Genomic DNA, 21,816 nt, shown 5'->3' on the forward strand with positions numbered 1-21,816 from the left:
CAGGGATGCTTCCGGTAGGAGCTTGGAAGACCAGAATGCCAAGGGACATGTGGACATGGCAGACTCTACTTGTGAGGTTTCAGATGAGAACAAGGACTCTTGGCTTGCATTCTGGTAAAGAACTTCTCTACATTTTGCCTGTGTCCTAAGACTGTTCAAGGCTGAGTTTAACTTAGCCTTGAGTTGATCTCATTTGTTTGTCTTGCAGCAATGGAAAATGTGACACATTATTACTATTTTTCTTTGTCATGGGACTTGAACTCAGGGCCTGGGCACTGTCCTTGATCTCTTTTTGCTCAAGGCTAGAATTCTACCATTTTGAGTCACAGTGCCACTTTCAGTTTTTTGGTGGTTCATTGGAGATAAAGGATCTCATGGACTTTCTGCCTGGCATAGTTTTGAACTGCGATCCTCAGATCTCAGCCTCCTGAGTAGCTAGGATGACAGGCATGAGCCACCAGTGCCCAGCCATACTGTGTTTTCTTTGTCTTAACTCATCATAGTTCCTCTGCAGTAGTAAGGGCGGTTGAGTGAAGAGCCTTGTTTGATTCCTGACTTGGTGGGAATTCCAGTGGGCTTGATTGAGGTATTAAGGACGTATTTACAAATGAAGAGTCTATGTTACTTGTTTATATATATGTACATGTATGTACATATGTGTATGTAAAACAGCATAAATATTTCCCAAGCATCTATCAATTCTTTTTTTGTTGTTGTTGCTGTTGGTAGTGGGGCTTGAACTCTGGGCCTGGGCACTGTCCCTGAGCTCTCCAGCTCAAGGCAAAATGCGCTACCACTTGAGCCACAGCACCACGTCTGGCTTTTTCTGCTTATGTGGTGCTGAGGAATGGAACCCAGCCCTCTACTATTGAGCCACCTTCCTAGCCTCTATCAATTCTTATTTTAAAAGAGGGCTATTATTAATTGTCTAAAGAATCGACCAAGATGATCTGTTAATATAGTGACTATAACAGGAAAGTAGTGTTGACATAGTGTACTTGGCACAGCATGGGTTGGTTGATGTTTAGAGAAGGCTTGAGGAGGAAGTGACACTTTAACACCTGAGGCTTTATGTAGCATCCAGAGCTGCGTAAACAGTGAGCTGTAGGAGGTTTAGAAGGTGTAGCTCAGTGATAGAGCTCCGTTTTAGCATGCTTGAAGCCCTATGGTTGATACCCATAGCCAGGTATGTCTCTATAGAGACATCATGAGCCAAGCATAAAGGGGTGTGGAGCTCAGCTGGAAGGAAGTGAAAAGAGGATTCACTATGAAAAGACAGAGGTATGTAAGCGTGCAGCCAGTGGTTTGTAGGGATGGAATGTTGGGGGCGGGGGGTGGGGGTGGGGAGGAATGGTAGAGACCCAGTGTGACAGTGATATTCACTGATGATCTCCTAGACGGGTAATAAGGAACAGATCACTCTGCACCTCTGGACCGCAGATCTTTTTTTTTTTTTTTTTTAATTGAGATAATAGAAATAAGCTTGTTGGGCTGGGAAGGTGGCTCAGTGGTAGAGCACTTGCCTTGCATGCATGAGGCCCTGGGTTCAATTCCTCAGCACCACATAAGAAAAAAGCCGGAAGTGGTGCTGTGGCTCAAGTGGTAGAGTGCTCGCCTGGAGCTGAAGAGCTGAGGGACAGCGCCCAGGCCCAGAGTTCAGGCCCCACGACCGGACCCTCCCCCCCCCAAAAAAAAAAGAAATAAGTTTGTTATATGGTAGGCTTGTTATAAAGATTTAAGGAGGTACCTAGTAAAACTTCTTAGCTCAGAGTGTAGTATGTGATACAGAATTGCCAGTTCTTTTTATTCAAGAAAAGAAAGCTGGAAAGAGTTTGCAGTACAGTTTGCATGTTCCTGTGTATGAGGAAAGTGTAGAGTTGCTCAGGCACGCTGAGAGCCATTCAGAGCTTTTAAGCAGAAGAGGACTGAGATAAGTAGGCCTTTATTTTTGAAAGCTGCCCCTTCTGGCAGGGTTGGAATATGAGCCAAAGGTGTAGTGCACACACAAGTGTTTGAGTCACCGAGGATATTAGGATCTACTGTTGGGGTGGTAAAGACCCAAACCCACGTAACCCAGTTTGCCACTGATTCCGTCCCGTGTATGCTGAAGATGTGGGCAATAGCGTGTTAATTTGTTTGTTTGGGGGCTCTAGAATTTTGTAGGGCAACGCCTGGTTGGGGATGCCCAGGCATATGTTAAACACAAATTGTTGGGTAGCTTATCTGGTGTAAGGTAAGCTTAATAATTTGCATTTCTGATTAGCTCCCAGAGTTTACTGTGTTTGCAGGATGGGTCTGGGGTGGGGAGGCATACTTTGAAAATCCCCTTAATGGTGGGAAGAATGCAAGAAGAATTCAAAGAGAAAGGTTGTTTGTGCTAGGGCTTGACCTCGGTCTTGTGCTCCAGGTGAGCATTTTGTTGGTTAATTGGAGATCCAGTCTCAAAGGCTTTTCTGCCCAGGCTAGCCTCAAACTATGATTTCAGCCTCTTGAGTGGCTAGTATTATGAGTGTGAGCCACTGGTGTCTGTGAAGAGTTTTGTTTTTGTTTTTGTTTTTGTTTTGCCAGTCCTGGGGTTTGAACTGATGGCCTGGGCACTGTCCCAGCTTCTTTGCTCAAGGCTAGCACTCCGCCACCTGAGCTACAGCCCCACTCCAGCCTTTTCTATTTATGTGGTACTGAGGAATCGAACCCAGGGCTTTAAACATGCTAGGCAAGCACTCTCCCACTAAGCCACTCTCCCAGCCCACGAAGAGATCTTAGACTGGGACATTTGTAAAGAACAGGATGGAGCTGGGTGCAAGTGGCTCACGCCTGTAATCCTAGCTACTCAGTAGGCTGAGATCTGAGGATTGTGGTTTGAATCCATCCTGGGCAGGAAAGTCTTGTGAGACTCTTATCTCCAGTGAACCACCAGAAACCAGAAGTGGTGCTATGGCTCAAGTGGTAGAGCACTCGCCTTGAGCTGAAGAGCTCGAGGATGGCACCAAGGCCAAGAGTTCAAACCCCAGGATTGGAAAAACAAAACAGGATGGATGAAACCCTCCTTGTGAGACGTATTACCTGTCTCTCTTCCCCCAGAACACCTGATGTGCTTTGTGTCATCCTGTTCATCATCACTGGCTGGTTCTGGTTGGTTGGTTTGTTCATTACTTGTGGAATTACAAGTTTTATTAAGTGCTTCCAACATGCCAATGACTGTTCTAGGCCCTCATGTGCCATCATAGACAGATGGATCATGTTTGTAGTCTTGACAGTTAAGAGTCTGGAATGTTCTGAAAGAGAAGAAATATGCTCAGTGAGGAACAGTAAAGGGAACTGGCAGGGCGCATCTGATGAGAGGAGGTCTTCCTGTAGAAGTGACATTACACCTGAGACCTGAAGGATAAAAAGAGGAGACACTAGAGGAGGGAACAGAATGTGCCAGGTCCTTGAGATGGAAATGAGGCAGGCCACTCATACGGTACTGGAAGAGAACAGAGGGCAGGGGAGGCGATATGAGGTAAGGCTGGAAGGGACCAGTGCAGAGTCCTTGGAGCCAGTGTCAAGCGTTGGTTTTTGTTCTAAGTACAGAGGGGAGCTGGCCCAGGACACTGATAGAATCTGGGTCCATGCTGACCTCTGAGACAGATGGATCAGAGGATAGCAACAGATCTGTGAGGCTTGTTAGGTGGCAAGACAAGGTCAAAGGCTGGGAAGAGAATTGGCAGGGGAGCAGAGAAGACGACACAGCTGGTGAGCTGGAGGGAGAGGAGATAATGACTGCCGGGTTTTTGTCCTGGTGGCCTCATGAATGGGAAGACAGGATGAGGAGAAGAGCTAGTTTAGAAGATGGGTTTGCCGAGTCTCTGAGTTGGGGGGTGGGGGATGGGGCGGGAACGACTGAAGCTCAGGTAAGAATTCTGAGTAGTGGGTCACATGTGCAGGGAGTACAGTTTGTTTTAAACCAATTAGCTCATTTAACTGTATACTGAGCAACAGTTTTAATAACGTGGAAGTCATGCTTTATAGATCATTTTTTATTGGCATATATTAAACTGTACATAGTAAGTGGTTTCACCAGGACATTTCTATTCAGGGTACTTTGATCATAACCATCCCTCTGTTACTCATTCTTTCTCTCTCTTCCTCTAGTAGTCCTCTTTTGTATTAATGACCTTGGTTTTTATTTTTCTTCACCTAGTTCCATAAATGAGAGAAGAAAAATTATCTTTAGTGGTATTTGTCTTTGTAGGACAGATATATTTCACATGATCGCCAATTCCATCCTTTTTTTTTTTCTTTCTTTAAAGCAAACAGCATCACTTTTTTTTTCTGTTTTAAAAAAAGTTTAAGCCGGGTGTCAGTGGCTCACGCCTATCATCCTAACTACTCAGGAGGCTAAGATCTGAGGATCACGGTTCAAAGCCAGCCCTGGCAGAAAAGTCCATGAGACTCTGATCTCCAATAAACTACTAGAAAACTGGAAGTGTCTCTGTGGCTCAAGAGGTAGAACGTGGGGCTGGGAAGGTGGCTCAGTGGTAGAGTGCTTGCCTTGCATGAATGAGGCCCTGGGTTCAATTCCTTAGCACCACATGAGCAGAAAAACCCGGAAGTGGCACTGGGGCTCACGTGATAGAGCGCTTGCTCTAAGCTGAAGAGCTCAGGGACAGTGCCCAGGCCCAGAGTTCAAGCCCTACAACCGACCCCCCCCCCAAAAAAAAAAAAAAAAAGTTTAGTGGGCTGGGAAGGTGGCTTAATGGTAGAGTGCTTGCCTAGCATGCATGAAGCCCCAGGTTTGATTCCTCAGTACCAAATACACAGAAAAATCTGCAAGTGGCGCTGTGGCTCAGGTGGTAGAGTTCTAGCCTTGAGCTGAAGAGTTCAAGGACAGGGCCCAGGCCCAGAATTCAAGCCCCACGACTGACCAAAAAAAAAAAAAAAAAAAAATTAGGGGGCTGAGAATATGACTTAGTGGTAGAGTGCTTGCCTACCATGCATGAAGCTCTGGGTCTGATTCCTCAGTGCTATATAAACAGAAAAAGCTGGAAGTGGCAGAGTGCTAGGCTTGAGCAAAAGAAGCTCAGGGACAGTGCCCAGGCCCTGAGTTCAAACCCCACAACTGGCCAAAAAAAATTTTTTTTGTTTTTTAGCTGGGTGCTGGTGGCTCATGCCTATAATCCTAGCTACTCAGTGGGCTGAGATGTAAGGATTGGTTTGAAGCCAGCCTGGGCAGAAAACTCTTCATAAGACTCTGATCTCCAATTAAGCACTCAAAAACTTGGAAGTGCTTCTGCTTTGAGCTCAGAGGCTTAAGGACAGTTCCCAGGCCCTGAGTTCAAGTCCCTACAACCAAAAAAAATTTAGCCAGGTACTGGTGGCTCGGCTCACACCTATAATCCTAGCTACTTAGGAGTCTGAGATCTGAAGACCACGGTTCAAAGCCATGCTGGACTGGAAACTCTGTAAGATTCTTATCTCCAATTAACCACCAGGAAACTGGAAGTGGTGCTGTGGCTCAAAGTGGTAGAGCGCTAGCCTTGAGCAAAAGAGCTCAAGGACAGCTCCCAGGAACGAGGTTCAAGCCCCATGACTAGACCCCCCCCCAAAAAAAACAAAAAACAAAAAACAAAACAACGATACCCGGCACTGGTGGCTTACCCCTATCATCCTAGCTACCTAGGAGGCTGAAATCTGAGGATGGTGGTTCAAAGCCAGCTCAGGCAGGAAAGTCTGTGAGGCTCTTAAATTAACCACCAGAAAAGTAGAAGTGAAGTTGTTGCTCAAAGTGGTAGAATGCTAGCCTTGAACAAAAAAAGTCTCAGGGACAGTGCCTAGGCCCTGAGTTCAAGCCCCAGGACTGTCCAAAAAAAGTTGATCTCTATTTAGATATGAATGTCTTTACGTAGAATCACAAACTTCAAAGTATACTGAAAGATAATCAGATGGAACTGTCTCCAGTTTTAAGTAGATTAACTAGTATTAGGGTTATTCTGTTGGTCACAAAATTATGTAAGCTTCCATGCTCAATTCCAACAACGTGGTTTCTATAGGCCCTGTTATTTTGGGTTCTTGATTTGTAGCATGTGAGTTTTCCCCAAGAGTGTTTGTATGGTTTTAAAGCTGATGTGCCTGTTGCAACATCATGAATGGTTTTATGTATATGGAGTACAGAGAGATCTGGGCACCCAAATAGAAATAAATTATATTTAAAACTAGAGCAGTAGGCTGAAAGGATGAGAGAGCATGTCATTGTGCTTTGATGAGGAAGACCCAGCCCCATAAACTCTCCGGATCTGTTTCTATATCTGGAAGTTGATAAGACTAAATGCCTGGGCCTGTCAGCTTCTCATAAAAATAAATCACATAAAAGCAATTTACAGACTGTAATTATGCTATTACTGTAAGGAAGTAGTATGTTTTTAGCCTTTAATTAATTTGTCAGCCATGGGGCTTGAACTCAGGGCCTGGGTGCTGACTTTGAGCCTTTTGGGCTCAAGGCTAGAGCTCTACTACTTTGAGCTGTAGATCCACTTTTGGTTTTTGGGATGGTTAATTGGAGAAAAAGAGTCACAAGGACTTTTTCTACCCGGGCTGGCTTAACACCTCGATCTTTACATCTCAGCCTCCTGAGTAGGATTACAGGCTTGAGCCACCAGTACCTGGCTAGCCTTATCTTTATTTAGCAGTTTTTGATTGCTGCTTTTCACATTTAATAATTTCATTTCACATTTAATCTTTAAATATTCTTCCTTCCCTCCTTCCTTGTTTTCCCATCTTCAACTTAGGGCATCATACTTGCTAGGCAAGCATTCTATCACTGAGCTTATATCTCTAGGGCCAACGCGGGGGGGGGGGGGAGGGACCACCCCCATCCCTTTTGTGCTGGTTATTTTTGATGTGGAGTCTCCATTCCTGTCCAAACATGTGCCAAGACTGTGATTGGTCTATTTCATGCTTCCTGTCATAGCTGAGATGACAGGCATGTGCTCCACGGTGCCAAAACTGCAGTGCTAACAGTCTATTGGGCTCTCCTGCCTAGGCTGGCCTAGAATTTTGATCCTCCAGATTTTTTTTTTTTTTTTTGGTCAGTTGTGGAGCCTGAACTCTGGGCCTAGGCACTATCCCTCAGCTCTTCAGCTCAAAGCTAAGTGCTCCATCACTTGAGCCACAGCGCCACTTCCAGCTTTTTCTGCTTAATGTGGTACTGAGGAATCGAACCCCGGACCTCATGCATGCAAGGCAAGTACTTTACCATGGAGCCACCTTCCCAGCCTGATCCTCCAGATTTTGAGTAGTTGACATTACAGGTGTGTGCCCTGGCAACCAGTTGTTTTTTTTGCTGGCTTTATTTTGGGGGGGGGGACGGTGATTGGGTGCCTCATCTATTAATGAGAGTGGGGTATTGAAGTTTTATTTATTTATTTGTTTGTTTGTCTGTTTGTTTGCTTGCTTGCTTGTTTGCTTGCCAGCCATTCCTGGGGCTTGAACTCAGGGCGTGGGTACTATCCCTGAGCTTCTTTGCTCAAGTCTAGCGTTCTACCACTTGAGCTATGGCTTCATTTCTAGTTTTTTGGTGCTTAAGAGATAAGAATATCCAATGAACTTTTCTTCCCTGGGCTGGCTTTGATTAGCAAAACTCAGAGCTCAATCTCCTAAATAACTAGGATTACAGGCATGAGCCAGCTGACAGTTTTTTGTTTTATTTGTTTTAATTCTCTCTCTCTCACACACACACACCAGCCTGGGCACTGTCCCTGAGCTCTTCAGCTCACAGCTAGTGTTCTACTACTTTGAGCCACAACGCCACTTCTGGCTTTCTGGTGGTTAATTGGAGTCTCACAGACTTTCGTGCCCAGGCTGGCTTTGAACTGCGATCCTCAGATAGCTTCCTGAGTAGCTAGGATGACAGGCCCAAGCTACTATACTGATGCCGGGCTTGAAATTTCTCTTTACTACATGTAAATCCTTTGTGTGGAGTCATTAGCTTTTGAAGGAGACATGTTACTTTGTGATTTGTGATTTTTTTGTTGTTGTTGTTGTTAAGATTTATGTACCCGAAGCCATCTTTTGGTGGAGGGGATTTCAATCTCCTGTGTCCTTTTAGTTGGTGGTTTCTTACAACTTATGTTTCTGTAATGTCTGGGTTGTGGTATATTTTCTTGTTACTAGATCGGGGGTGTGTGATTCAGTGGGACAATAATAATTTTCATTGCTCAGAACTCTTCTCCACTCAGAGTGAGGAAATTTGGCTACCAGAGCTATTGCAGTTGATAAACCGCAACCTTGTGTATGTGGCAATCTCTAATGAAGATTAGTCACTACACTGCTCTAATATCTTTAGATGAATAGGGAAGCAAGGTGTGTCTTCATCATCTAGGAAGATCTTAATTAACTAGGTGGTAATAGGAAGAAGATAATGGCATAACACTAATGCATAATATTAGGTATTTGGTTATATAGGGAAAGATGGAATGGACGGTAAACTTAATAGGAGAGGTTAGTGAGAAAGTGGATGAAAATGTGATTTAAAATGGGATATTGAGAGCTGGGCACCAGTGGCACATGCCTGTAATCCTAGCTATTCAGGAGGCTGAGATCTGAGGATTGTGGTTCAAAGCCAGCCTGGGCAGGAAAATCCGTGAGACTCTTATCTCCAATAAAACACTAGAAAACTGGAAGTGGCGCTGTGGCTCAAGCAGTAGAGTGCTTGCCTTGAGCTGAAAATGATTTTTTTTTTGTCGATCATGGGGCTTGAACTCTGGGACTGGGCGCTGTCCCTCAGCTCTTCAGCTCAAGGCGAGCTGTGATCCTCAGATCTCAGCCTCCTCATTAGCTAGGATTACACCAGTGCCCAGCTTGCAAATGATTTTTTTAATGTATGTGACTTGATAGGGAGTATCAAGCCTTCCTCACCCAGTACTGTGAGGCTTCCCAGATTGCCGCCTCTGACATTTTAGCCAATTATGTAGCTTCCCATAGCTTAAACATCTTGGGTGGTGATGGTGGGGGGTCCTATCAGACCCTCTTTGGTCTCCTCAGTCACCTAGATAGACCCATTGTCATGAAGTCCTGGAGCTGTGCTCACTCCTTTTTCCAAATGCCTGAGTTTCTAATTGGCCCTCCCCAGCTGTTGTGTTCTGAGATAAGGGGAGCCACAGAATGCCCTTCTTCACCAGGGCCAGCCTCCCACACTGGGCTGGTTGCTGCCCCACACATTCCCCTACTGGAATTAAAGCTTGTGGGTTGTGCGGGCTTTTCCTGTAGCTGGAATTGGTAGTCTGATGGCAGGACTTGTCTGGTTTGCTTCCTATTGCATCCTTCAATTTTCTCCACCCCCCCTTACCCCCGGTCAGGTAACTGGCTTGAAACTCCTTGCTGCTTTTCTTTGCTGAGTTTATTTCTCTCTTCCTACTACTCCACTACCTCCTTCATGGGTTCTTCTCTTCCTCTTCACAGTTACCAGATTCTTCTGGCAGATGCTTTTACTTTTATTATATTTATTGTTGGTTGTGGGGCTTGAACTCTGGGCCTGGGTGTTGTCCCTCAGCTCTTCAGCTCAAGGCTAGCGCTCTGCCACTTGAGCCACAGTGCCATTTCCAGGTTTTCTGCTTATTTGGTGCTGAGGAATCAAACCCAGGGCCTCATGCGTGGCAGATGCTTTTCATTTGCCATCTTGCCTTCAAAAGTCGTTTAAATGAGAAAGAATCCTGAAGTTTATGAAGGTTTTTATGTTGAGAGAGAAAATTTAAAGGTTCTAGAGCTGTAAGCATGGTGGTGCACAGTTGTAATCTTAGCACTGGGAGGCTGAGGCAGGAAGATTTCTCATCAATGACCACTGGCTACGTAGCAAGTTTGAGGCCAGCCTGGAATATGTATAGTGAGACCCTCATCTTGGAAAACAAAACACCAAACCAATCGAGGTGGAATTAGCATTTTTTATTTGCCTTTTTCTCAAAGAGTGCAGCTACAATCCCTGTATAAAATGCATGAATTAGGTATTTGAATGCTCTGAAAGACAAATGGTAGCAGATGGATTGGAGAAGGAAAGGTGAGCTCAAATTAGCAGTGAACTGGCACTGAGTCTCCTGAGTTACCTTCCTCCTTCCCCCCAATGTCAATCATTGTGGAATGACTTTTTTTTTTTTGTCCTGGGATTTGAACTCGGGGTCTGGGCAGTGTTTCTGAGCTTCTTTTGCTCATGGCTAGCACTCTATCACTTGTGCCCCAGCGCCACTTCCAGCTTTTTTTTTTTTTGTGGCACTAAGGAATTGAACCCAGGGCTTCATGCATGCTAGGCAAGCACTCTGTAGTAGTGAGGCAGCAGTGACATTGTCTGTAGATGGGGATGGACTCTTTTTTTTTTTTTTTTTTTTTTGTGGGCCATGGGGCCTGAACTCTGGGCCTGGGTTCTGTCCCTGAGCTCTTCAGCTCAAGGCTAGCGCTCTACCACTTGAGCCACAGCGCCACTTCCAGCTTTTTCTGCTTATGTGGTGCTGAGGAATTGCACCCGGAGGCTGGTGCATGCAAGGCAGGCACTCTACCACTGAGCCACCTTCCCAGCCCGAGAGTAGATTCTTGCATTTGTCCCAAGAGCATATCTTTTTCGGTACAGGGGATGGACTCCAAGGTTCTGGGCATGCTAGGCAAACACAGTACTTAGCACTGCGCTGCTTACCCGCTCCTGAAATTCTGGGTTTGAATGTGTAGATTTTCCCTAGACTTCTGCATGTACCCTCGATGTGGCATGAGTCAGAGTTAGAGGCACCTTAAGCAAACTTGGCATATGACTGCCTCCCCATCACTCACCTATCCTCTTGCCTAGTGCCCTTTACCTTCTGAGGCTGTAAGTGTGGCTTGATCCGGGCTTGGCTGCCCCTAGGCTTCATAGGGCTGTGGTATCCTCATTCTAATAGCGTTTTGCCTTTCACATTCAACTCTAATGCGGATTCCTAATAATAATAGTCTCCTTTGTTTTTGCTCATCGTGGGGTCTTTTGCAAAGGGAAGGACAGGCTTGCTTATCATTTTTATGTAATATCTTCCACTCTAGCCTCCAGGGCAACACTATCCCATGTCTCTTTAAATTCAGGAAGCCACATCTGTAGATTTTGAGCTGAAGCAATCTGTAAGTGTGGGGCAATATAAGAAAAACAGGTTTTTGGTTCAGGTTGGGAACATTTTGCTTCAGAATAGTTTTGCATTAAAATTGGAGCAGAGGTGGATAGCGTCTCCACTTGCTAGGTTCAGGTAGGAGGACTGTGTAAAGAATTAGAATTTAGATTTGTTTTCCAAGTGCTAAAATAGGAGCAATTTTGAGGCGTGGCTCATGTGGTAAAGCGCCAGTCTTGAGTAAACAGCCAAGTGAGAGCACAGGGCCCTGAGTTCAAGCCCTGATACTAGCCAAAAGAGAGGGAAAGACAGACAGTGAACAATTAGTGTAATTAATAAAGATTAGTGGAAGTGCTGGCTCAGTGGTAGAGCGCTTGCCTTGCATGCATGAGGCCTTGCGTTCAATTCCTCAGCACCATACAAGCAGAAAAAGCCCAAAGTGGCTCTGTGGCTCAAGTGGTAGAATGCTAGCCTTGAATTAGTGGAAGTCAGAAAGGTGTTTGACCAGAGAATGGAAGTGAATTAGATAGCATTTGCCTCATTCCTAGATGGTTTTTTTTTTTTTTTTTGGTGTGTGTGCGCGCCAGTCTCAGGCCTTGAACTCATTGCTTGGGTGTCTCTGAGCTTTAGTGCTGAAAGCTAGAGCTCTGCCTCTTGAGCCACAGCTGTACTTCTGTCTTTTTTGTTTGTTTGTTTGTTTGTTTTTTGTTTTGGGGGGGGGTGGGGTTGAGGGGCTGTTTTACTTGGAGATAAGTCTCACGTACTTGCCTGTCCAGGTTGGCTTCAAACCTGTGAACCTCTGATCTCAGCCTCCTGAGTAGCTAGGATTATAGGTGTGAGCCACCAGCCCCTGGCTTCATTCCTGCTTCTGAGTGAGCTGGCCAGCAGGGGAGGCTCCCTCCTGGGTGCTGATGTGTGTGGAGGACAGGTCCAGGAAGGAAGCTGGCATTAGGATCTCACTTGCCTGGAAGGCCTGGCCTCGGGAAATATTTAAGGGAAGAGGTGTGGACAGCCGGTTCGTGGTATTCTGTCTTCAGCGATCCTCTTGGTAGTGTCTCACTGTGCGTGAACATCTCTTTTACCTCTGTTTTTTCTCTAGGGGCAGGAGGGGGAGTAGGTAGCACAGGGGCGCGCAGGAAATTGCTGCCTCTGTATTCACTAGGCAGTTACCGCCGTGGCAGGTCCTCTGAGTCTTGGACCAAACACATTCCAGGTGAGCCACTTGGATGCTGGAGCATTTGTGAGCACATTGGCTCAGAGCTGCGGCAGCTGCCACCTGTGGCCATAGCTCTCTCTGCTGCCTATGTCGGATCTCCTTAGAAGGCTCCAGGACTGGACAGTTCCACGTGTATTTAAGTGAGGGCTACTCCCCTTGGCTTGTGAGTTAGTGAGGTTATGACTCCTTTGGTTTCTCATTTCTGGTTTTGACACTTGAGGAGTCATCTTTTTGGCCTGGGTTGCCATCAGTAAACGAAATCAAGCCACGACACATGTCTGGGCAGATTCCCTGGAACACAGACCAAAGAAAGAGAAGCATGGAACAGGAGAAGAAGATTGAATTTGGATTCCATCAGAGAGCTCAGTCAGGAACAGAATTCCACATCCCTGAAGTTTTCTATTCGATTAGATAGGTTTAAGATTCTTTGTTGGCAAACGACAGAAATAAACTTTGAATATGTTAAGCTCCTCCCCTCCCCCCCAAAAAAAGATTTATTGCTTACTAATTGGAAAGAAAAGTTGATAAGCCAGTCTTCATAAAGGACTAGAGCCAGCACAGCCTTGGGATCTTGGGAACTTCTGTTGTGTTGACTAAGTAACATCAGTACCCAGGCCCTCCTTTCTGTTTGCAAGTCAAAGCCTCAGGACTAGGAGTGAGGCCCGGCTGGTATGACTGACTGGCCGGATCCTAGGGATGGAGTGGGCTTCTGCGAGCCATAGCAGGCTGCTGTTACTCAAAGAAGGGACACCTGCTAAGCAGGGGTGAGGGACAGACATCAACCTCTGTCCTCAGAGCTCCAAGGAAACCACTGTGAGAACAGGAGCTGGGACTTCAAGCTAATGTCACTGACTCCTATTTCAAGTGGGGTGTGTGTGTGTGTGTGTGTGTGTGTGTGTGTGTGTGTGTGTGTGTGTGTGTGTGTGTGTGTGTGTGTGTGTGTGTGTGTGTGTGTGTGTGTGTGTGTGTGTGTGTGTGTGTGTGTGTGTGTGTGTGTGTGTGTGTGTGTGTGTGTACTTGCACAGGTGTGTGTGTGTGTGTGTGTGTGTGTGTGTGTGTACTTGCACAGGTGTGTTGGGACTCATGTCTCCTGACCTAACATGTAGTCATCCTGAAACTGTTCTGTAGTACATAGCTATAGCACCTTCCCCTGGCGAGCTAGTGCACAGAGCCAATTTCTCTTGGTTAATCGGCTTCTCTCTCTTCTGGTCAGGTCCCTTCAGATCATGTCCGTGGTCAGTGGTGTCCAGCATCTGCCAGGCTGATCCATGGTCACTTTCCGGGATGGCAGCAAGGTGACTTCAGCTGAGGATGACCCTGACTGAAAGGCTGCGGGAGAAGATATCTCAGGCCTTCTATAACCATGGGCTGTTCTGCGCATCCTACCCCATCCCCATCATCCTCTTCACGGGATTCTGCATCTTAGCCTGCTGGTATGTGTCTGGCTGACCTTCAGTACGTCTAGGGACAGTAGGTGTTCTGCACTTCACTGCTACCGAGTCCATAGGGGGAACTTTGGCTTATTGGAGGTGCACAGCTCCCGTCTTGAGGAATCGGCCAATAAAATAAAGTAGTGCAGGCTGGCTTCGACTCTGTAATTCACCATACTTGTTGGCATCACTAGTATAGTGTATCAGTTTGTAAGAACTTTTAACACAGTTGAAAGGCATGATCTTTTCCTTCCTTCCTTCTTCCTTCCTGTTTCCTCTTTCCTTTTCTTCCCTCTCTCCCTCCTCCTCTTTTTTCCTTTCCTCTCCTTTCCTTTCCTCCTTTCCTTCCTTTCCTTTCCTTTCCTTTTCCTTTTCCTTCCTTCTTTCCTCTCCCCCAGTCCCCCTCTCTGTCTTTCTTTCCTTCTCTCTCTTCCTTCCTTCCTTCCTTTTTTTCTTTTTTTCTTTCTTTCTTTCTCTCTTTCTCTCTCTTTCTTTCTCTTTCTCTTTCTTTCTCTCTTTCTCTTTATTTCTCTTTCTCTCTCTCTCTGTCTCTCTCTCTCTCATCTCTCTCTCTTTCTTTCTTTCTTGGACTGGGTCTGTCCTTGAGCTTCTTTTTTTTGTTGTTGTTGGTCGTGGAGCTTGAACTCTGGGCTTGGGTGCTGTCCTTGACTCTTCAGCTCAAGGCTAGTGCTCTACCACTTGAGCCACAGTGCCACTTCTGGTTTTCTGAGTGATTTATTGGAGATAAGATTCTCACGGACATTTCTGCCTGGGCTGGCTTTGAACTGCGATCCTCAGATCTCAGCCTCCTGAATAGCTAGGATTACTGTGTATATGGTACTGAGGAATCTAACCCAGGGCTTCATGCATGCTAGGCAAGCACTCTACCACTATGCCACATTCCTAGTCCCAGGCATGATCTTTTCATTCTGTGCATGACCCTCCTCCCCCAAACAAAACAAAAACAAAACCCATCTCCTTTCTGTGTGTTGATACTGGAATTTGAACGCAGGGTCTTGTATTCACAATTGGTTATTTGGCTTATAACTGCCACTCTACCACTTGAGCCATGCCTCTACTTTCATTTTTTTTTTTTTTTTGCCAGTCCTGGAGCTTGAACTCGGGGCCTGGACACTGTCCTTGAGCTTTTTTGGCTCCAGGCTAGCCACTCTATCACTCGAACCACAGCACTACTTCTAGCTTTTCCTGTGTATGTGGTACTGAGAAAGCAAACCCCAGGGCTTCATGAATGATAGGCAAGCACTCTACCACTAGGCCACATTCCCAGCCCTACTTCCATCTTTTTGCTGGTTAATTGGAGTCTTGGGTTTGTCTGCTAGGACTGGTTTTAAACTGTGATTCTCAGATCTTAGCCTTCTGAATGGGAAGGATTATAGGCGTGAGTCACTGGCGCCTGGTTTCATTTTTTTCTTCCTAACAGTGGAGGTTTCCTTTAGTGGCTGATGAGTAGGCCTTCAAGTGTTGCAAGCATCCATTTGAACACCAAAGTTTCTTGGACACAGTTTTGCAGGTAACCTCTAAGACTGGCTTCTCTGCTCTTTTATGTTCACGTACAGACTGGTTTTGCCTCTTGTTGATTCATGGAGCCTGCCAAGGACTCCAGTGAGAGTCACAGATGCCCTTGATTCTTATCTGGCTTTCCCAGGGTCACATAGAAGTCTGAATCCTGGCTAGTAAGGACGTCGCAAAAAGAGGAGCTTGATTTAATATAAGATTTGCTGACCCCCTGGGACTAAAATGCCAACAGCTGTGCACAGAGCCAACCTTATTCTTTTCTCTGGAAAGAATTCTAGGTTCCAGGATCACCGTACATCTGACATGTATGGACATTTCCAGTGCCACGGGGGTAGGATGGCTCAGGACTGAGCGTCCTGTTGCGTTCTCTGTAAATGAGCCCAAGTTCTTCCGCCATTAGCAGTCGGAAAGGTGAACGCTATTGAGAACATCCTGCTGTGGGCCATCTAGGGGTGCCAGGCATATAATTAAATGTGATTCTCATGACTGAGGGGACCACCTCAGGAAGAGGCCCAGTTCCAGTATCAGTTAACAGACATTTGCTTGATCTACACAACTGAGAAGGGGAAACTGGGGTCCACCGGCACCATTGGCATCTGACACCCAGTCAGTCTGGCTCGGAGTGGAGAACAGTATGTAAACTTTGCTAAATTGTGCATGTGTGAGATAACGTATTTGTAGCAACATATTCTAAATGATGGCTTGAGGGTGCCCTGAGGACCCAGCCTTTCCTTTGTTTTTCTCTAAGATAACTGACCCTTTGTCTTTAATGTTAGACTTTTCCAGGCCTCGCATCTAGGCCAAGGCAGAGGATCTCAAACTTGAGTGAGTGTCAGAATCACCTCGCTTCAGAGTTCCTGAGGTATCAGGTCAGGGTTCAGGGTGGGCCTAAGAATTTACTCTGACAAGTTCCAAGGCCTGGAAATCACATGGTAGGAAACACTAAGCTATGTCTCTCTGAAAGTTCTGCTTCATTGCTCAGCTAAAAGTGTAGTCTTTTTTTTTTTTTTTTGGGTCCGGTCATGGGGCCTGAACTCTGGGCCTGGGCCCTGTCCCTCAGCTCTTCAGCTCAAGGCTAGCGCTCTACCACTTGAGCCACAGCGCCACTTCCGGCTCTTTTTTATGCTTATGTGGTGCTGAGGAATGGAACCCAGGACCTCAGGCATGCAAGGCTAGTGCTCTACCACTGAGCCACCTTCCCAGCCCTGTCTTCTTTTATTCTAATTTCTGTCTTTTTCTTTTTTCATGTGTGTGTGTGTGCGCGCGCGCTATTTCTGAGGTTTGAACTCAGGGCCTGGGTGCTGTTCCTGAGCTTTTCTTTTGTTCAAGGTTGGCACTCTATCACTTGAGTCACAGCTTCACTTACGTGTTTTTGGCAGTCAATTGGAGATAACAGTCTCATGGACTTTTCCTGCCTAGCCTGGCTTTGAACTGTGATCCTCAGATTCATCCTCCTGAGTAGCCAGGGTTATAGGTATGAGCCACCAGTGCAGGCTTATTCCCTTTGACAAAATCACACTACGTAGCCGAGGTTGGCCCTGAACTTGAGATTTTCCTGCCTCAGCCTGATGAGTGATGGGATTTGGGACATGTTGTCACCTCACCTGGCTTAGTCTTTTTCTCAGCAGCAGTTTGTGTTGGCACTTTCGCCATTGATTGGCACTCATATTACTTTGTGTTGAAGAGAGTAAGATATGTGTAGCAGCTGCGTGGGTACAGTTGAGTCTTATCTTTTGATTGAGTACTTTGACATCACACAAGTGTTTCAAAATGGACTGTCCTTGCCTGTGAGATATTCAAGGAAATGAAAGCTAGCTGGCCTTTTGACTCAGAGGCCTGAGAGTAACAGACTCCACGTGCGTGGCAGAGCCAGGCCTAGGCAAGATCTGCCTAGACAGAGAACAGAATCCTTCCGAGGTGAGTGGTCCTTTGTAACAAAGCAGGGCAGAGAGCACAAAGGTGGCTTTGTATGCGCCTTCATACAAGTGCATGTGGCAGACCATGATAGGGACACATCCTGGTGTGACCCACGGCCACCGAATTACAGCATAGCCAGTGTAAACGGAGGAGCTGGGAGCACTGACCCAGTGAAGTCCTCTGGGAACAATTGGTGGTTGCTTTTTGCCTTTTTAACTCGTGATACAGTTGTACTGGAGAATCCATAGACTCTGGACCATTTTGTCCAGCGGCCTAGAAATCCCCGATCCAGAGATAAAATGTTTGCGCTCATCTTCCATCCTGGGAAGCTGTTCTAGCTGGAGCAGCTCCCTCTGTCAGAGCCGTGTTGTCGTGGCGTCGCTCACCTTCCGTTGTTTCTCCCATGAGGCGTTTGTTCAGCTTGAATGTCGCTGCTGGGATGAGTACCCACCTGGATGGTAGCAGTACTTTTTGCGGATCCCCATCACCTCCACTGCGTGAAATGAACTCCAGAAAATGAACAGAGAGCCAGGACTCGAGGGGATGGTGACCAATGAAGCTTAGGTCTGTGCTTTTCTCCAGGCAGGAGAGGGAGAGTCTGGGCAGTGAGAGAGAGAGAGAGAGACCCCAGATATGACTGCAGATGACTTCAATGCTGAACCTTACAAGGGAGCCCTAGTTTCCTGGCTTCGCCCCCCCACCCCCACCCCGCCCCTCCGGGCAACAGACTGCTCTTTCCTATGGGAAAATATGATGAAACTTGTAGCCAATAGTCACTGTGGCAAGAAGTATCTGTTTACATTTCCTAGAGGTCAGCCCACAGGGACCCGAGGTGCGTCCCCTGCAGCTAACCAGAAGACTGATGGTGCTGTTGCTGTGGGCCCGTCCTCATAAATGTGGGGGTACACACAGGGTGAGCGACTGAGCGTGTGGATGTCATCCTAGCTAGACCTTCCAACTGCAGATAGAGAGTAACGTGAGTATCACTGAATCATTTGTGATTCTGGGAGCGGCTGCTTGTGGGGAAACAGGTAGATTGTAGCTTGGAGAGGAAGTTGGAGTCTTGAGGCTGTACTGAACTTCAGGAAGGATGGCGGATCCTTTGGGTGTGGCTCCATTACCACTTCTTTTCCTTGGCAGGTAAGCAAAAGGATCCTGGGAGCAGGATCTCTGGTCTCCTGGCCAGAAAGTTCCAGAATCTGTGCATTCTCTAGTACTGCTTTCTCATCGTTCAGGCTGAGGCCGGACATATCTGTTGTGGTGGCCCCACTAGTTCTCAGTTTGCTCCGTGATCACCAGGAACCCTAGGGGGGTCACACACCAGGAGTTGTGTGAGTTCTCTTTTTGGCTGCTCACGTGGCCCCTCTCTGTCTAGACTCATTCAGAGTAGCTCAAGGACAGCTGAGCTTACCTTTGGTCTCTGTCCTGAGTCTCAGACTCAGGAGAAGCCACCTTCTTGACACTACTCTGTGGCACTGACCAGTCAGCATTCCAAAGCCACAAGTTACCCATGGCCTCCCAAGCAAAGCCCATAGGAGATCAAGAACATTCAACATAAAACTCCTCACAGGGTAATTCAGCCTATCTCTATCCTTCCTCGATCTTGTATTGATCTCCATTAAAGAGTGTGGGGGGGGGGGCGTGTATTTCCCTTCCCTGATGTCTTCCAAGAAGATTATCTCTGATATTTCTGATCATTTCTGAAGTTGCTTTCTGCATGTCTCCAGTGACTCCCGCGTTTCCCATTAGAGATGACTGGAGGGTGAGAATGAGGGGAGTGCATAATTTGCAGGACCCAGTACCTCATTACTCAAAAAGCAGGATATAATCCCAGCTATTTGGAAGGTGGAGATAAGAGGACTGAAGTTTGAGGCCAGCTGTGTAAAATGTTAGTGAGATCCTATCTCAAAAACAAGTAAGACGTGGTGGTTCACTTTTACTCTCAGCTACCTAGTAATTGTCCTAAGGAGGATCTCCGTTCAAGATTTTTGCTCAGGCAAAAAGCCTAACACCCTATCTGCAACAAAGCCAAAAGAGCTGAGGGTATGGTCAAATGGTAAAGTGCTTGCATCCTTGAGTTCAAGCCCTTGAATGACCAAGAAAAAGGGGGGGGGGTTGGGGCAATCAGAGTGTCATTCTGATTCACTGCTCTGTTACTTCTGGTTTGCTTTATAGCTTTGTTTTCTTTCATGATTTAAAAAAAGATAACCCTCATAATGTTTACAAGTCAGTGTTAATGGACAGATAATGTAGAGGATCTAATGTGTAATGATAGCAGTTAAAGGGGAGAAGAATGGACTGCAGGCATGGAGTGTTTGTACTCAGCTGGAGCTGAGTTTTTCGACTTTTAGTTGTTTGTCCTTGAAGCTTCCCGATGCCTTCTTCTCACACCTGCCATTGGACCCCTCCGTAGCACCGCTATTCAGACGAGATTTCAGATGTGAATTGTAATCCCTAGGGTAACCACAAAGAAAATAGATTTAAATACAGAAAAGGAAAGAAGAGAATCAGAATGACATACTGAAAAAAAAAAGAACCAACCAAGCTAGGTATTACTTCAGGTTAGCTCATGCCTGGAATTCTACCTATATGAGATTGGGAAGAGTGTAGTTCAGACTGGCCTAGTGAAATGGTCATCTCAACTAATAGCTAGATTCAGTGTAGCATGCGTGTTATCCCAGCTACCTGCAGTATAAGATTGGGAGGATCTAGGGACTAGGCAATCCTGGAGGAAAAAGTTTAAGAGACCTAATCTCAAGCTGGGCATCATCGTCTGTGCCTGTCATCTCAGGGTGAGAAACATAAAAGGAGGATAGAGATCCAGGCTGGGTAAATAAATGAGGCTCTCTCTAACAAATGACTAGAGCAAAAAGGGTTGGGGGGTATGGTTCAAGTGGTAGAGTGCTTGCCTGGCAAGTGTGATGCAAAGCACAGCCTGGAATAATCTGGCCCTACTTTTACAGGGCTTGAATTGTTTCAAGGAGAACCTTGGGTCTGGCCTGAAGTCTGCTGCTCAAGACTCTACATGCTTCTCCTCTGATTCTTCCCTCATTACCCAACTCCACTGCGCCAGAGATCCCATCTGTCTTGTTCATCTCTGAGCCTTGCACAATAATCTGGCCCTGAGGTGGTACTCAACCATTTATTGAAAGAATGACTATTGAGAAAAGCCACCATGCTAACTAGTGCTCAGTCACTTGGTGTGACAACCTCAGAACTGGACAGAAAGCCATTTCCAAAAAGAGAGGAGCAGGCAAGAGAAGCAGATTACCCCTCAGGCTCCAACTGCCAAGGGAATCGCAGACATTTGTCTCCCCTTCTGTTGAATGTATCATGTATCCTATCCTAGACTGTAGGTGACTACTAAAGGGGAAAGTTCAGATCTGGTGTCTTGTGGGACCCAACCCAATCAGACCTCCCCCAGAGACGCTTCCGTGTTGTTTCACTGGACTAGTGTGGTGTTTGCAGCTTGCTGCTTGGGTGTGAAATTGCCTTCGCTGGATGACTCCATGTTGAACATAACCAGCAAACCAAACAGGGCTGGAGGTGCGGCTCTAGTGGTAGAACATTGGCTGAAATCAACCCCCAGCTCTGTCCTCAAGTAACAAAGCACAATAAGGTTGTAAATGTCCAATGGTAGAGGACTTGCTTCGCACGCACAGGCATGTGCGCATGTGCACCTCTGCATGTATACACATACCATCATACACACTGGGATACCACCTCCCACTGCTCCTCTGCAGGGTTAAAGCCAATAGACAGATAATATCAAGAGGTGGCAAGGTGCCTAGGAGTGTGGCTCAAGTGGTACAATCTCTTCCTGGGGCATACTCGGCCTTGAGTGCAAGCCTGTGGTTCAGTCTCAAAAGACTTGAGTCCTGGAAGATTGTGGTTTGAATCCAGCCTGGGCAGAAAAGTCTGTGAGATACCATCTCCAATCAACTAGAAAAGTGACAGACTGGAGATGTGGCTCAAGTAATAGAGCATCAGCCATGAGAAATAGCAGAAGGCTCCTGAGTTCAAACCCTGGTAACAGCAAAAAAATACAAAAATAATAATACTGGCGATCTGCTCTATGAGCCCGTGTGGATGAATCTAGTGGTGAAGATTCAGTTGAAAGCAGCAAATCACAAAAGAGTGCATAGTAGAATGTACTTTCAATAGGTAAAACTCTTAATTTTACTTCATAAATAGGTAAAACTCTGGCATGGTGACTCAAGTCTAAAATTCTTGGCTATGTGGAAGGTAAAGATTGAGGTAATGCTGGGTACTGGCGGCTCACACCTGTAATCCTAGCTACTCTGAGATCTGAGGATCGTGGTTCAAAGCCAGCCTGGGCAGGAAAGTCTGTGAGACTCTTATCTGAAAGCACCAAAAAGCTGGAAGTGGAGTAGTGGTTCAAGGGCTGGAGCACTAGCCTTGAGCCAACAAGCTCAGGGACAGCACCCAGGCACCGAGTTCAAGCTCTAGTACCAGCACCAAGAAATAGATCAAGGGGTGGAGAATCGAGGCCAGTTTGGCCAGGAACGTTGATAAGACTTGATTTCAGATAATGGCATGTGCCTGTCCTCATCCCCAGTGACACAGGTAGCGCATGTAGGATGGTTGCAGGCCAGACCAGCTGGGC

General features: G+C 46.4%; 1 protein-coding gene across 3 annotated transcripts in view; it reads left to right on the forward strand.

Moving 5' to 3' along the window:
- Positions 1-21,816, forward strand: part of Scap (SREBF chaperone) — a 53,014-nt gene that overhangs the window by 16,829 nt on the left and 14,369 nt on the right. For 2 of the 3 annotated variants that reach the window (XM_070017710.1, XM_070017712.1), the window contains exon 2: positions 13,520-13,739. In XM_070017710.1, coding sequence (XP_069873811.1) covers positions 13,618-13,739 — 122 coding nt within the window. In that variant the 5' untranslated portion in view covers positions 13,520-13,617. Of the gene's footprint in view, positions 1-1,116; positions 1,282-13,519; positions 13,740-21,816 lie in introns of those variants that run through there. The other variant, XM_070017711.1, reaches the window with a different exon arrangement.

The sequence above is a fragment of the Dipodomys merriami genome, unplaced genomic scaffold (genome assembly GCF_024711535.1).
Source record: "Dipodomys merriami isolate MVZ:Mamm:240054 unplaced genomic scaffold, mDipMer1.0.p SCAF_125, whole genome shotgun sequence".
NCBI lineage: Eukaryota > Metazoa > Chordata > Mammalia > Rodentia > Heteromyidae > Dipodomys > Dipodomys merriami.